The following is a 15,799-nucleotide window of genomic DNA, read 5'->3' on the forward strand; positions in this document are numbered from 1 at the left end:
TGTATGCTCGAACTTTTCTTTAGTAACACATAAATCAAAGGGGCGCCTGGCTGGTGCAGTCGGTTAAGTGTCCGACTCTTGATTTCGGTTCAGGTCGTGATCTCGGAGTTGTGAGATTGAGCCCTGCATTGGGCTCTACACTCGGTGTGGAGTCGGCTTGGGATTCTCTCTCTCCCTCTCCCTCTCCCCACCCCTCAACGTGCATGGGCATGCTCTCTAAGTAAATAAATACAATCTTTTAAAAAAAAGAGTAAGTCAGGGCCTCATCTACAGGGAATGATTAGTTTGGGTGATGGTCGTAGAAAATGGAATCATGACGGGAGGGACCCCTTCTAAACAGCACAGCAACAGTAAAAAAGACGAGCATTTATCGAATGCTGGTGAGCTCAGCCCTGTGCTGGGCCTCATCTGTGTGTGACCCTGTTTACTCTTCACAGCACCCCTATAACACAGGCGTTATTGCTACCGTCACCTACAGGGGAGGGAACTGAGGTTCAGAGAGCTTAAGAAACCTGCCTAGAGTCACACAGCTAGGAGGTGATTTGTAAAATCCGGGACACAGACCCATCCTGACTCCAGAAGCCTTACTGCTGGGATCTGGGCCTGAGTTTTTGCTCCAGTACCTGTGTTCTTTCTACCCTATCACCCCGCTGCCATTTAAAAAAATTAAAAAATCATGATTACTTTCCTGATATAAAAATGCCAACTATAGAAATGATAAAATAACACACTGCTACTCGTTTTTTTTCGAGAAGCTAGGATACACATCAAAACAGAGCTTAAGGCTAAGGCTACTGGTGGGGGGCATCTTTCCAGAGGGGAAGGGGGGTTCAGGGCAGGTGGTAGGACCGGGGCTGGGTCTGAAGAACGAAGAAGAAATTTTCACTGTTTCTGTGTGCAAGAGAAGTCCTGTTTCTCCGCATTGTGGTTCACCCGCCCTCACCCCCGAGGCTGTCCTATCTCCTTTTCAGCAAAGCAAGTGGCCTCTGATGTTCAGGGGAAACCTGAGGCTGCCCAGAGTCTTGGGGTCCCCGGTGCTGCCCCCTGAGGCTGAGCTGCTACCATCTGCCTTAAATCCCGACCTCCGAAACAAGCCCGGAACCCCAGGGACAAAGCCCTTTCTTTCTTTGCTCACTTTACTTTTTCAATGCAAGTTTAAGGCACTTCTGTCTTAGAAAAAAAGGATAAGATGGTGACCATCCAGTGTGCTATCATGCCTAGTGCCCTTGATAGCTTGCCCTCCCAGGTTCCTCCACCCAGCCCGGAGCAGCTCCCTCCACTACCCATGAGGTAGGTGGCAGAGTCCCTCGGTAAAGCGACTCAACGGATAGCCTCACAGACAACTTCGTCCCGGTGTCCGTTTCCTTTTTACCAAAGGTGTTCTTAATTTTTAAGCTCAAAATAAATGTGGAGGTTCACCCAAAACACGTACAGCAATGTTTACAGCCACACTACTCATCGTGGCCCAAACTGGAAGCTACGCGAATGGTACCAGTGGTGGAATGGTGGGCACACTGCCGTATGTTCCCACGGTGGAATACTACACGGCCAAGAAGATGAACCAACTCCTGCCACGCTCAACAGTACGCGTGGATCTCACGGTACAAAGTTGGGCAAAAGACACAAAAGAAGACGCACTGCATGATTTCTTTTATATAAAATCCAAAGCAGAGGACAGCCATCTGTGCCGTGAGCAGACAGGACAGGGGCGAAGCTTGGAGGGAACGGGGACTGGGACGGGGCAGGAAGGGGGAATTCTGGGGTGCCGGGGAGGTTCTGCCCCGTGATCAAGGTGCCCGTTACACAGCTGTGTTCACTTAGAGGAAAAGTCATCAAGGTGTGCACGAATGATCTGTTTTTATAGAGCACCTCAATACACATTTCAGAAATGTATGCAGATTAAAAAGAAAATTCGTTATTTTCTTCATGTTCGGTGACATGCAGAGTGTGACACGGTCCCCCCAGCAGAGGGTATTTGGTCGACAATGACCCACTTCAGAAGGACTTGCCCAAGCAGTGGGTGATTCTCTGGCACCTCTACCCAAGTCTCAGGACCTTACCTATATCTTCCTTGAGGTCAATTTCGGCTGTGGTTGGGTGGACAATACCCTCCACTCTCATGGAGCCAATATGGCTGATGTCACTCTGAGTCAGGGACAGCTGTGTCAGGAAGGAAAGATGGAGAGGGTGGGAAAGATCAGATTCAATTAAAAACATCTTCACATTTTACCTCCCATTTGTTAATTCTCTCAGTTATTTATAGCGCATGTCCACACATAGGGCTGTGGCATTGAGTGACTGTCAAGTTTGCCAGGTGTTTGGTCTTCGGCGGGCTCTTCAGAGCTCAGTGGATTTGATTTTCACTGTGACTCGGGCCCTCCCCTCTTCTTCCTTTCCCTAGAGCTGCGCCTCCGTCTCCCAGGCCCTGGGCCCTTGGTGTGGGGTGACACACGGTCGGAGCATCTCCTAGGAGGGAAGCCCGGGCTGGATCTCCACCCTCCCCTCAGCACCCCGCATTCTTCCTGGAGCAACCCAGACCTCTGGGGGCAGGGGCGTGCGGCCGATGGACCTTGCTCGAGACACATGATGGGCTCTGGGATTCCGACCTGCCTACGTCGGGCCACCTTGCCTTTTGGGGACCACGTTCTTGGGGCTACACTTGTGAAATGCTGCCCTAGGTGCTCACAGCTGAGCGGAATGCAGAGCATTTTCCATAGCCTCCCCTGTGAGCACGACAGCCACGTTCCCCTAGGTAAGGGAGAGAAAGCTAATCGTCATGCAACTGTGGCCAGCCCCCAGAGGGGACCTCAATCCCACCTCTTTGTTTCCCTGTGTTCATCAGTGAAAAATGAGGAACCTGCTCCATGTACGCTCTTCCCTAACACGTTCTTCCCATTTGCTTCAGTAGGGGTGGGTCCTATTACCAGGCTGCAAACATTCCGCTACCGGAGATGAGATTCACTGACTGTTTTCCTGTGTGTGTCTTACTTCAGCCCCGTTTGACATGGTAGATAAATGGTCTGTTCCGTAAACTTTATGCTAGTGGGAATGAATTATTTGCATGTCTGTCTGGGCTGCTGCAGACTATTCAAACGTATAGCCCTGTTTGTTTTCTTTCTGCAATCTAGAAAGGCAAGCAGACTGAATTATTGGCAAATAATTCATTTCTAACACCCGGGATGTTCAGGAAACATATATCTCTATTTTCTCTCTGATAAATCACATCGAACCATGTCAGGCTGGCCTCCCAGAGCTGTTTGAGAAAGTTAGCGAAGGATGTTTTGGGGGGGCCCAGGAATGAGTGGGGCATGGGGAGTTCCCGGCAATGATGCTATTCTTTCGCCTGACCAGGAAGGTTCTCTAACCTTACCTTTGTCTGACCGATGTCAGCATGAATACTTCTCGGCACTAAAGAGCTTGTTGACGCTCACAATGTAGACCCTGTCAAAGCTCTTTAGTCTAAATGTGAATAATTTAAGACCAGAGTGAAAGTCTTTTTAGGGGAGCAGGGGATGAAGGAAGCATGGTTGCTTGCAAACAGGAGGTTATAAAAGTGCAAAAGCATTTTTATGACAGCACATTACAGTGGTCTTTATTACCTTCTGCCCTAGAACAAGGCTCTTAGAAGACAGAATGGTGAATCCATCCCCTGGCCCATCTTCAGAGGTGGAATTTGAAGTTCCTTCTTTGTCGCTGTCCTTTGGTTTGGACTGTCGGTAGAAATCAGAAGGACAGATGGGAAATAACCCAGAAAAAGCCCAAGTGGCATTATTAAGTTCTTCCTATGGCTACCACCACCTTGGATGTGAAAGGAAGTGGTTAGGTGTTACTGCTCTGCTGTTCTTGATGGAGGGAAGCAAGGGACAGCAATACGAGGGAGAAAAAAAGGGTGCCGCCCAAAAGAAAGAGTGTTAAAGAGTTTCACAGGTACCTATATTCCTCACTCAAACCTGGACACAGATATGTTATTCTTGTCCTCTGCAATGCCCGCAGCTTATGATGGCAAACATCAGAACCAAGCAGGGTCACTCCTAGCCCACTGTTCGACCCCCCTTCTCCCCAGGATCTCCCTGGGGCACAGAGGCAGTGGAGTGGACTCTTACAAATCTTTTGTGTTATCACGGAGGTCTGTGGAATGGAAATTTGACAACCCCTGAAGCAACGTTGTCCAGTAGAACTTTCTGCGATCATGGAAATGTCTTATGCCTAGTGAGCACTTGAAATGTGGGTAATGCAACCAAGGAACTGAATTTTTAATCTGATTTAGTTTTAATGAATTCCAATTCAAAGACCCACATGTGGCTAGTGGTTATCGTATGGGGCCGCATATGAAAGTCTTACCCTGCAAATGGCATCTCCGAGCTGTGGTTACCTAGCACATCAGGCTATCCACATCCCACTGGCTGGACCCAGGGGACTGTCTACGGGAGACACAAGTCTGGGAGACAGAGACGTTTTTGTGTGCGATGCTGAGCTCTAAAGAGAAATGAAGAGCTCCAGGCTATCATCTCTCACTTAAGATTTTGATGGGAGCAGGGGAAGCATCTGGCAATGTGAAGACCACCCACGCTTTGGGTTTGGAAACCTCTAGTAGACCCTGCTTGGTGGTTTAAGCTCTCGTCCCAGAGGCCCTTTGCCATTTTCTCCCAGCTGGGAGAGTCCCCAGCCCGTCAGCAGTGCTCACTACACCCTCATCTTCTGATCGTTCAAACTTCTCCTGTTCTCTGAGAGTCCCTGGCTCACACAGGCAACCCAGGCTCACCTTTTTGGACGTCCGTGGCTTGGCAGCCTTGGATTTCTTGCCTCCCTTCTTGCCTGACGCCGCCTTCCTTCCCCTTTTCTCTGGGGGAGGGGAGAGGATAGTTTCTGACTTGCCTTTGGTCCCTCGCTTTTTGGCCAGCAGTTCGGGATGAATTCTGGGCAGGACACCTCCACTGGCGATGGTCACTCCTTTTAGCAGCTAGAAAGAGAAATGTGTGAACTCAGGCAGCAAAGAGCTTGCTGGTTCTGGATTTCATACAGTTCTAACTGATGGCAAAACAAGTGTTAAATCTGGTCTTTGCTTTCCCAGAGGCACTGCATGATGGGTGGTTTAATTGGCTTTCCTGTTTCACCAGTAGAGTGTGTCTCTGTAGGGAGCAAGGCGTCCCATGGTCTCGTACAGAAAGCAAAACGAGTAAGGCACGATGAAAGGATATAGAGGCTGCAGCCAGGGATGTTGCTGGGGCTGTGGGATTCCAGACAGAATAGAGGCTACAGAGCTTCCCAGGTGGGGAGCACAGCTTGACAAAACTGGGTTCAAAGGTCCATGCTAGGGCTAGACCCAGTTAACAACAGACCAGTGGTCTCCACACTCTTGTGATCACGCATTCCATCAGTAAAGTATGTTTGGCCATGTGCCTCTCCATTAATGTTTATTTTGTACATAATCGACATGTGCTACTACATTAGTGAAGTGGGCACGTCCCGAAGCAGCTCGGGTGCTCCAAGTGTGGGCTGCAGCGGGGGCTGGTCCACGGACAGGCAGTTACTGTCTGGGACAAGAGAAATACAGAAATGGCAAGGAAGAGTCCAGAAACTTGTAGAGCAAGCTGGCAGAGGTATTGTATATCTATTGGATCAAATAGCCAAGAATTGTGGCTTGTATGTATTTGTTTTTAAAATTTTTTCTGGCAATTAGTTTTTATTGTATTTTTGGAAATTACCAGTCCATGATGGACTGGAAATAAGAACTGATTCTTTACCACACACAATTTGAGAAGAAAGAGATTAGAATAAAAATTCTTATACCCTCCTCTTATATCCCCCCTACCCTGCGGGAGGCATTCACAACACTTGGGAATTAATTCTATGCTATGAAGAAGCTTCTCCTACCCTCATCAGAATAAATCATCAACAAAATTCGGGTGAAGAAACCGTGAATAACATCTCTGCACTGCACCTTCCCCAGCCACACACAGAGCTCGCTTCTAGAGAGGAAAAGAAGGTCTGGCAAGACTCAGAGTAGATAACAGGTCTATTCCAGAGGCAATTTTCTACCTGAATGATAGAGCTAGCAGAATTGGTTCTTCTCTTACACTATCTGAATAATTTTTTTTGTATTAATATGCTTGGGAATTGTAGCAGAATGATTCATAGCCAACCGGGTCCACATGCGGTCATGTGTCCGGCAAACCCATTCTGTGGCTGGTCGAGATGTTTCAGACAGACGTACCTGATTGAGCTCCTCGTCATTGGCCACTGCCAGCAGGATGTGTCTCGGAGCTATCCGGGCCTTCTTGTTGTCCCTTGCAGCATTCCCAGCCAGTTCTAGAATTTCCGCTGAAATCACAATGGGGAGTTAATAGGCAATCACAGCATGGGGTCTGCGCTTTCTAGAGCTTTTCTTTGGAAATGGTCTTTGAATGTAATCACATTGATTCGTTTGTGAGTTTTAATGCCGGGGCCTGGAAAGAAATCCAGAAAGCTGGAGAGAACTCAGGTTACAGACGAGGAGGATGGTTTAGCAAGACCGGGTCTATGATCCCGTGGCAGTCTTCTAGCAGCCCTCGACATTAATTCTCCCTCACCTTCCTTAGCGTTTGGCCCTCTGAGTTTTTTGTTGAGCCCATCATCACAGGAGGAAAGGGTATTTCCCAACCTGCCTTATCGATAACTGTGGTCACGTGACTAGATTCTGGCCAATGAAAGGCAGGTGTCCTCCTGTACGACACTTCTGGGAAGTGTCCATCAGTGGCGGGACTGTGCCCTCCTTCCCTTTCTGCTGGCCGGCTGAGGACGTGATGGCTGGAATTCGGCCCAGAGGAAGAACAACAAGATAGAAGGAACTGGAGTCTCTTATGATGGTGGAGGCTCCTGACTGGCCTGTCCTTACTCCTGGACTGTCTGCTGTAGACTTCTTTTGTATGAGAGAGAAGCAAACTCTCCCGTGTAAGCCACAGTGAGCAGGAGTTCATGCTGACCAATACGGAGCCCTAACACAAGACCTGTGTCTCTTCCAGTCTTAGGAGAGCAGGGCCATCTCTGAAGAGAACAGTGATGTAGGCAGAGTCTGTCTTTGGTGCCCAATGGGACACCTTCCAGAATCTCCTTTTCCTCTTCACTTAATGCCCCAGGTCCCTCCTGTCCTAAAGGAAAGTGGATGGGAAGAACTAAATTGTGGGGTGAGGAAATGCTTAACCCGGAAAGTGAATTCGGAAGGAAGGAAGGGATTTGGGATTTGGGGGGTTTCCACATATCCCTCAGGATCTGACTTTAACAAATATGTCATTTGATAAACGTAAAAGGGCTGATAAAGAAGAATTTTCCTAAAACTGTCTTACATGTCATCAAAATTTTTAGTCAAAATTAAAAAAAAAATCTATAGAATTGGTTCATGCCATCTATATGCTTTCCCCTCCTCCTCTGTCTCTTTCTTCCTCAATTTCAGAGGGATGTTCTGCTAATCAAATTTGTCCACCTTCAAAAGTATTAATGAGGCTTCAAAGAAAAATTCCTTCCCTTAGAAAGCTAGAGGCAATGTGCCCATGTGCTGTCTCACTGATAATGTGGTCGCAAAATGTGTGTGTGTGTGTGTGTGTGTGTGTGTGTTGGGAGAATTTGCTGGTACAACGGCATAAATACCAAGCTCTAAAATTAACAGGCAATTCTGTGTGAGTCTTTACAATCAACCTAATTTCAAATAAATAGCACATGAAATTGCCATCACTCATAAAAATCTATGGCAATAAAAAAAACTGCGTAAGTATGCCATATTAACTAAGCAAATGTGATTAACAAAAAATTAGAATAAAATATGCATTAGAGTTAAATATTTATATAGAATTTCCATAATGAAAAGTGCTAAATCACTGCAAATTCATTCTCACAATATCTTTTCCAGGTTATTAAGCAATGAGTATCGTGTTTACCAACAATCCATTTATACGGTGGTCGTGTTTTTGGAATCAAAGGCTGGGGGACTGTAGTTTGAGAAGTATGAGCACATCTGTTGGGACAATGGGATAGAGTATTTGAAATTCATGCCCTATTAGGTCATCTGGTTGGCTGCATTCAAGCTGCTGCCCAACCCTTTCTTTCCCTTACAAGAAGGGTACCCATCACAAAGAAATGTGGTTATAAAGCTTTCACTAATAGGCTGGCTTTTTCGACTCTAGGTTAAAACGTACAGCTCCCCATTGTGCACAATAAAAAGGAGCTGCCTGCACCTGCTCATCTTGGGGGTCCCACACCTGGGAGGAAGGAGCACTCCTCTCACCCTTTTTTCTAGATTGGATGGGGGTGTCAAGGAGCCTCCCACTTTTAAGCTTCTGAGCAATAGAATTTAATTTAGCACCTCGGACTACCACTTTCCTGCCCATGTCACCCGCACTTAGAGGACCTTAAGCGTCCTGCCAAGTTCCGCAAATTAGCTATCAGCATGAGAGGCTGGGCTAAATGGGAAGCCCTACAGACTTGGAGCCTTCAGGAAGCGCCTGAGGTCGGGTTATTTTCAGCTTGACAGACAGACAGATGCATGGACATTGAATTCACAGATGGACAGCCCGCCGGAATCCAAGGCAGCCTGTCCAGAGACTGAGGGAGTGATGCAGTGGGCAGTCCCGTGCGGGGCACACAGGCTCGGCTTGGCCAGCATGCCACTGGGCTCCCGTACTAGCCCTTCCCAAATCAGTTAGAGGAGAGAAAAACCTCGATTCTGTGCTCTAGCGCAAAAGCAGAGGTAGACTTTTGCTCTAGAAAGAGAAAAACTTCTTAATAATACACAGCTGAAAATCTAGACCAAGGACTTCCCTGTTGGATATTTGGTCTGACCATTCCTTGGGACAAGGACGTCATGGTTTAAATGTCTGAAATAGCATTAATTATTATTAATATTTTCAAATGTTATTATGACCAATATATTCACATGAACTATAAATGTTTGTTACATTCTTGAGTGATTTTACTGATCTTGAGAACATAAGTATCCTTCTATTGGCAGTCAGTAGGAAAAATGGATGTATACAGCACAAATTTGTTTTGCTGAAAATTTTGTGAGAAGATTATTATTCTGTTAAGTGGTGGAGACTTCCATGGAAGTCTATAGACTTCTATATTCTCGGAAGTCACACTTCCAGCAATAAGAACCATCCGAAATACAGCTTAGAATCTGGTCGTAAAAGAAATGATTTCTGTAGCCAAAAGAGAACCTGTTGGAAAGCTCATCATGCACATAATCTTGGAAGAGTTGGGTCCTCTCATTTTGTCCACAGTCTAAACCAACATTGGATACCCCAGCCCACAGGAGATGGGCAATAATGCAGTAACTGTCGGTCTGGGACAGAGGGCACAGAGTGGCCACACCTTCAAGACTGTCTCCTTCCTCAACCCCTTCTTCCTTGCCCATTTGCCCATGAGGTGATGGTGCCCCCAGGGGTCTGTCTGGGCCCCCTGGTCTGCCCAGGCCATGCAGTCTTCCAGGGAAACCCCATCCATTCACGGCTCTAGCTTCCCACATGCCCATGCCACCAGATCCGCACCTCCAGTCCTGACGTGACGTCACCTGGACAGCCTCCCTTGGGTGTTCCACAGGTAAATCGAACTCACCACGTCCCCAAATCCAAATCATTTCCTTGGGGGTGGCAGCTCTATCCACACACAGCTCCTCCCAGAGACCTGGGAATCCTTCCCTCCCCTTCCCCATCTCACCTCCTCTTGGCCTCACGAGTCACACACATTTGCCCCTCTTCTCCGCACCTGCTGCCATTACCTGAGTTGAGGCCCTCTTCTCTTTGAGCCCAGATAGTTGTCATGGCTGTCCAAATGGTTTCCCCGCCCCCATTTTTGTCTTCCTCCAGATCCATGCCAACAAGGCCACTGCTGGCCCATAGGCATCTCTGTACAAATTAGATGACCCTTCTGCCAGATACTTTCCTTCCCTGATTTCGTTAGAATAACACCCTTTACTGCCATCTGCTGGCAGTGCTCATAATAAATATACAAATCTTGGAGGTCTATGAGTGGAGTGATACTCCCTTTGCTGCGGGTCCTTGCACAGTGTACAGCCTGCACAACCGTACATGCGGCCCTGGATGCCAAAGTGATCTTTTCAAAACATAAATGTAATAAATGAAAATTAGTAGATAAAGAAATGCTTGCTGTTAAATGGAGAGACCCGATTGTCTGGAAATGATGTAAATGATGGGTATCTATGTGACACAATGACTGAAGATGACCTGAAATTCAAGCTTTTTTAAAAACCTATCTGTCCTATCAATTAAAAATATGTTACAGAACGTTTCCTCGCTACAAAAATGATTTAAATTATTCATTTTCGACATCTTACATTTATGTTATATCTACTGTTGGTAAATACAAAACTATTTTCCAGAATTGGGGGTTTGCTTTTTCAGTCCATCTTCCCTCACTTTTATTCGAGATGTGAACTGGACCAACACTTACAGATTGACAAACTGAAGTATGAATGTGATGTCCATTCTGGGAGGCTTGAGGCTGTCTCGGGTGGAAGGGACATTCTAGATGAGCAGTTCAGCATGCATCTGCCACCAGGTTGTACAACCTCCTCCCCCTTTCTTGGGGCTAGAAACACTGCATGGCTCTAACATCGTGGTGATGTGTGAACCAGGGCCCAGTCCGGAGAGATCACGCAAGGCAGACTGCTCTCTCTCCCCCAGAGTAGCTGAAAATTTGTGCGACTTTTTTTTTTGGCGAAGTAGCCCCCAGCCTCCTCTTACTGGCCATGCCTGTGACTCCAGGGCCCCTTTCCAAGGCACCGAGTGAGGAGAGAGGACCTTCAGAGCCCACAGTCATGAATCTGAGGGGAGACGTAAGCTGGCCACAGGAAATCACGCACACAGGCCCGGCGGGTCCCAGAACATCAGCTGTTTTATGAGGAGACGGTGAAGGTGATGCTCTGTGCGTGTAGGAGGGTGTCGGCCAGAGGCTGATGTGCCTATATGGGCTCCTCTCCTTCTGGAAGCCAGAGGAGGGACCTACCCCCTTCGACCAGAACCTCCAGCCAGCTCCAGAGGCCCCAGGGTCCCCAGTTCCCCAATGGGCCACTTGTCTCCAGCATCTCTAGCTTCTCTCCCTCTCCCAGGGATGCTGTATGTCCTTGCCGGTGCCAGGAACTCCTTCGGTAGTCTGGGGAGGCCTATGGACCGCTTCTCAGGATAAAGGGTTTTGTAAAATTGTGATAAAATACACAGAACATGAAATTTACCATTTCTAAGTGAATAGCTCAGTGGCATCAATTACATTCCCAGTATTGTGCAACCGTCCCCCCCATCCATCTCCAGCACTTCCGCATCCGAAATGGAAGCTCCGTGCCCATTAACTATAATGCCCATCCCCCTCGTCCCCTACAACTGCCTCTCCATGCTCTGTCTCTATAAATTTCACTACTCTGATACTGCATCAAAGTGGAATCGTGTAAAATTTGTCTTGTTATGTCTGCATATTTCGATCTTATTTTGCAGGAAGTCTTCAAGGCTCAGCCACATGGAGCAGGTTTCGGAACTTCCTTCCTTTTTAGGGCTGAGTAACATTCCATTGCATGGACAGACCACGTTTTGTTTACCCTTCATCTGTTGATGGACACTTGGGTTGTTCCCATTTTTTGGCTACTGTGTATAATGCCGTATGAATATTTGTGTATAAGTATCTGTTTAAGTCTCTGATTTCAATTCTTTTGGGCGGGCATATAGCCAGGAGTGGAATTGCTGGGTCATAGGATAATTCCACGTTTAACTTTTTTTTTTAACTTAAGCATTTTATCTTTAATTCCAATATAGCTAACAGAGTGTAGTATTAGTTTCAGGTGTACAATATAGTGATTCAACACTTCCATACAACACCAGGTGCTCCTCACAACAAGTGCACTCCTTAAGCCCCATCACCTATTTCACCCATCCCCCCACCCACCTCCCTTCTGGTAACCATCAGTGTGCTCTCTGCAGTTAAGACTCTTATTCTTGGGGCGCCTGGGTGGCTCAGTCGTTAAGTGTCTGCCTTCGGCTCAGGTCATGGTCCCAGGGTCCTGGGATCGAGCCCCACATCGGGCTCCCTGCTCAGCGGGAAGCCTGCTTCTTCCTCTTCCACTCCCCCTGCTTGTGTTCCTGCTCTCGCTTTGTCTGTCTCTGTCAAATAAATAAATAAAATCTTTTAAAAAAATTAAAAAAAGAGTGACTTTTGGCTTGTCTCTCTCTTTTTTTTCTTTTGTTCAGTTGTTTTGTTTCCTAAATTCCACATATGAGTGAAATTATATGGTATTTGTCTTTCTCTGACTGACTTATTTGGCTTAGCATAATACTCTCTAGCTCCATCCACAACATTGCAAATAGCAAGATTTCATTCTTTTTGATGGCTGAGTACTATTCCCTTCTTTAACCATTCATCTATCAATAGATATCTTGGGTTGCTTCCATAATTTAGCTATTGTAAATGATGCTGCAATAAACATAGGGGTGCATGTATCCCTTTGAATTCATGTTTTTGTATTTTTTTTGGTAAATACCCAGTAGTGCGATTGTTGGATTGTAGAGTAGTTCTTTTTTAATTTTTGAGGAATCTCCATACTAGTTTCCAGACTGGCTGCACCAGTTTGCATTCCCATCAACAGTGTACAAGTGTTCCTTTTTCTCCACATCCTGGCCAACACCTGTTGTTTCTTGTGTTTTTGATTGTGAGGTGATATCTCATTGTGGTTTTGATTTATATCTCCCTGATGATGAGTGATGTTGAGCATATTTTCATGTGTCCGTTGGCCGTCTGGATGTCTTCTTTGGGGAAATGTCTACTCATGTCTTCTGTCCATTTTTAAATTGGATTATTCGTTTTTTGAGTGTTGAGTTATATAAGTTTTTTAAAACATATTTTCTTTTTTTTTTAAGATTTTATTTATTTATTTGACAGAGAGAGACACAGCGAGAGAGGGAACACCAGCAGGGGGAGTGGGGGAGGGAGAAGCAGGCTTCCCGCTGAGCAGGGAGCCCGATGCGGGACTCGATCCCAGGACCCTGGGATCATGACCTGAGCCGAAGGCAGAGACGCTCAACGACTGAGTCACCCAGGTGCCCCTAAAATATATTTTCGATACTAACCCTTTATCAGATACGTCATTTGCAAATATCCTCCCCCATTCAGTAGGTTCTCTTTTAGTTTTATTGATTGTTTCCTTTGCTGTGCAGAAGCTTTTATTTTATTTTATTTTAAAAGATTTATTTATTTTAGAAAGAGAGAGAGTGTGCACACAAGTGCACAGGGTGGGGGAGGGCTAGAGGGGAGGGAGAGAGAATCTCAAGCAGACTCCCGGCGGAGCATGGAGCCGACATGGGGCTCCATCTTGGGGCCCGGAGATCATGACCTGGTCCGAAATCAAGAGTCAGACACTCAACCGACTGATCTACCCAGGTGCCCCACAAGCTTTTTATTTTGATGTGGTCCCAATAGTTTAATTTTGCTTTTATTTTCCCTGCCTCAGGAGACATATCTAGAAAAATGTTGCTATGGTCAATTTTAGAGAAGTTATTGCCTGTGCTCTCTTCAAGGATTTTTATGGTTTCAGGTCTTACATTTAGGTCTTTAATCCATTTAAAGTTTATTTTTGGGTACGGTGTAAGAAGTGGTCCAGTTACATTCTTTTGCAGGTAGCTGTCCAGTCCTCCCAACACTATTTGTTGAAGAGACCATCTTTTTTCCCATTGGATATTCTTTCCTGCTTTGTCAAACATTGACCATATAATTCTGGATTCATTTCTGGGTTTTCTACTCTGCTCCATTGATCTTTGTGTCTATTTTCCTGCCAGTCCCATGCTGTTTTGATGACTACAGTTTTGTAGTATAACTTGAAGTCTGGAATTGTGATGCCTCCAGTTTTGTTTTTCTTTTTCAAGATTGCTTTGACTGTTCAGGGTCTTCTGTGGTTCCATACAAATTTTAGGGTTGTTTGCTCCAGTTCTGTGAAAAATGCTGTTGGTATTTGACAGGGATTGCATAAAAGCTATAGATTGCTCTGGGTAGTATGGACATTTTAACAATACTTGTTCTTCCAATCCATTTCTTTTTGTTATCTTCAATTTCTTTCATCAATGTTTTATAGTTTTCAGAATACAGGTCTTTCACCTCTTTGGTTAGGTTTATTCCTAGGTACTTTATGATTTTTGGTGCAGTTGTAAATGGCATTGTTTTCTTAATTTCTCTTCCTGCTGCTTCATTATTAGTGTATAGAAATGCAACAGATTTCTGTACATTGATTTTGTATGCTGCGACCTTACTGAATTCATTTATCAGTTCTAGTAGTTTTTTTTGTGGGGTCTTTAGGGTTTTCTATATAGATGTCATGTTGTCTGCAGATAGTGCAAATAGTTTTACTTCTTCCAGACCAATTTGGATGCCCTTTATTTCTTTTTGTTGTCTGATTGCTATATCTAGGACTTCCACTACTATGTTGAATAAAAGTGGTGAGTGGACATACTTGCCTTATACCTGACCATAGAGGAAAACCTCTCAGTTTTTCCCCATTGAGTATGGTGTTTGCTGTGGATTTTTCATATAAGGCTTTTTATTATAGTGAGGTATGTTCCCTCCAAACCGACTTCTTTGAGGGTTTTTATCATGAATGGATGTTATACTTTATCAAACGCTCCTTATGCATCTATTGAAATGGTCATATGGTTCTTATCCTTTCTCTTACTGATGCAATGTATCACACTGATTGATTTGTAAATATTGAACCACCCTTGCATCCTGGGAATAAATCCCACTTGATCATGGCGAATACAGTTTGCTAGTATTTTGTTAAAGAATTTTGCATCTATGTTCACCAGAGATATTGGCCTGTAGTTCTCTTTTTTTGTGGTGTCTTTATCTGGTTTTGGTGTCAGGGTAATGCTGGCCTCACAGAATGAATCTGGAAGTTTTCTTTCCTCTTATATTTTCTGGAATAGTTTGAGAAGAATAGTATTAACTCTTCCTTACATGTTTGGTAGAATTTGCCTGTGAAGCCGTCTGGTCCTGGACTTTTGTTTGCTGGGAGTTTTTTCATTATTGCTTCAATTTCTTTGCTGGCAACTGTTCTGTTCCAACTTTCTATTTCTTCCTGCTTCAGTTTTGGAAGGTTATAGGTTTCTAGGAATTTATCCATTTCTTCTAGGTTGTCCAATTTGTTGGCATATAGTTTATTTTATTTTTAAAATTTATTTAACAGAGAGAGACAGCGAGAGAGGGAACACAAGCAACAGGCAGAGGGAGAGGGAGAAGCAGGCTTCCCCCTGAGCAGGGACCCTGATGCGGGGCTTGATCCCAGGACCCTGGGATCATGACCTGAGCTGAAGGCAGACGCTTAACAACTGAGCCACCAAGGCGCCCCAACATATAGTTTTTGATAATACTCTCTTATAATCCTTTGTCTTTCTGTAGTGTTAGTTGGTATTTTTCCTCTCATTTGTGATTTTCTTTATGGGAGTCTTCTCTCTTTTTAAATGAGTCTGGCTAGAGGTTTATCAATTTTGTTGATCTTTTCGAAGAACCAGCTCCTGGTTTCATTGATCTGTTCTAAAGTTTTTTTAGTTTCTCTATCATTTATTTATGCTCTAATCTTTATTATTTCCTTCCTTCTGCTAGTTTTGGGTTTTGTTTGTTCTTCTTTTTCTAGTTCCTGTAGGTGTAAGGTTAGGCTGTTTATTTGAGATTTTTCTTGTTTCTTGCGTTAGGCCTGTATTGCTATGAACTTTCCTCTTAGGACCACTGTTGCTGCGTCCCAGAGGTTTTGCACTGTTGTATTTTCATTTTCATTTGTTTC

General features: G+C 45.2%; 1 protein-coding gene across 1 annotated transcript in view; it reads right to left on the bottom strand.

The window, feature by feature from the left end:
* MACROH2A2 (macroH2A.2 histone) overlaps positions 1 to 15,799 on the bottom strand; it is a 48,982-nt gene that overhangs the window by 6,809 nt on the left and 26,374 nt on the right. The window contains exons 3-6 of the mRNA XM_081824137.1: positions 6,215 to 6,321; positions 4,763 to 4,960; positions 3,600 to 3,710; positions 2,061 to 2,160 (exon numbers count right to left, since the gene is read on the bottom strand). Of these exons, the coding sequence (XP_081680263.1) occupies positions 2,061 to 2,160; positions 3,600 to 3,710; positions 4,763 to 4,960; positions 6,215 to 6,321 (516 nt within the window). The remainder of the gene's footprint in view (positions 1 to 2,060; positions 2,161 to 3,599; positions 3,711 to 4,762; positions 4,961 to 6,214; positions 6,322 to 15,799) is intronic.

Source organism: Leptonychotes weddellii, chromosome 6 (assembly GCF_054177405.1).
Source record: "Leptonychotes weddellii isolate Sample4059 chromosome 6, ASM5417740v2, whole genome shotgun sequence".
In the NCBI taxonomy this organism is placed as follows: domain Eukaryota; kingdom Metazoa; phylum Chordata; class Mammalia; order Carnivora; family Phocidae; genus Leptonychotes; species Leptonychotes weddellii.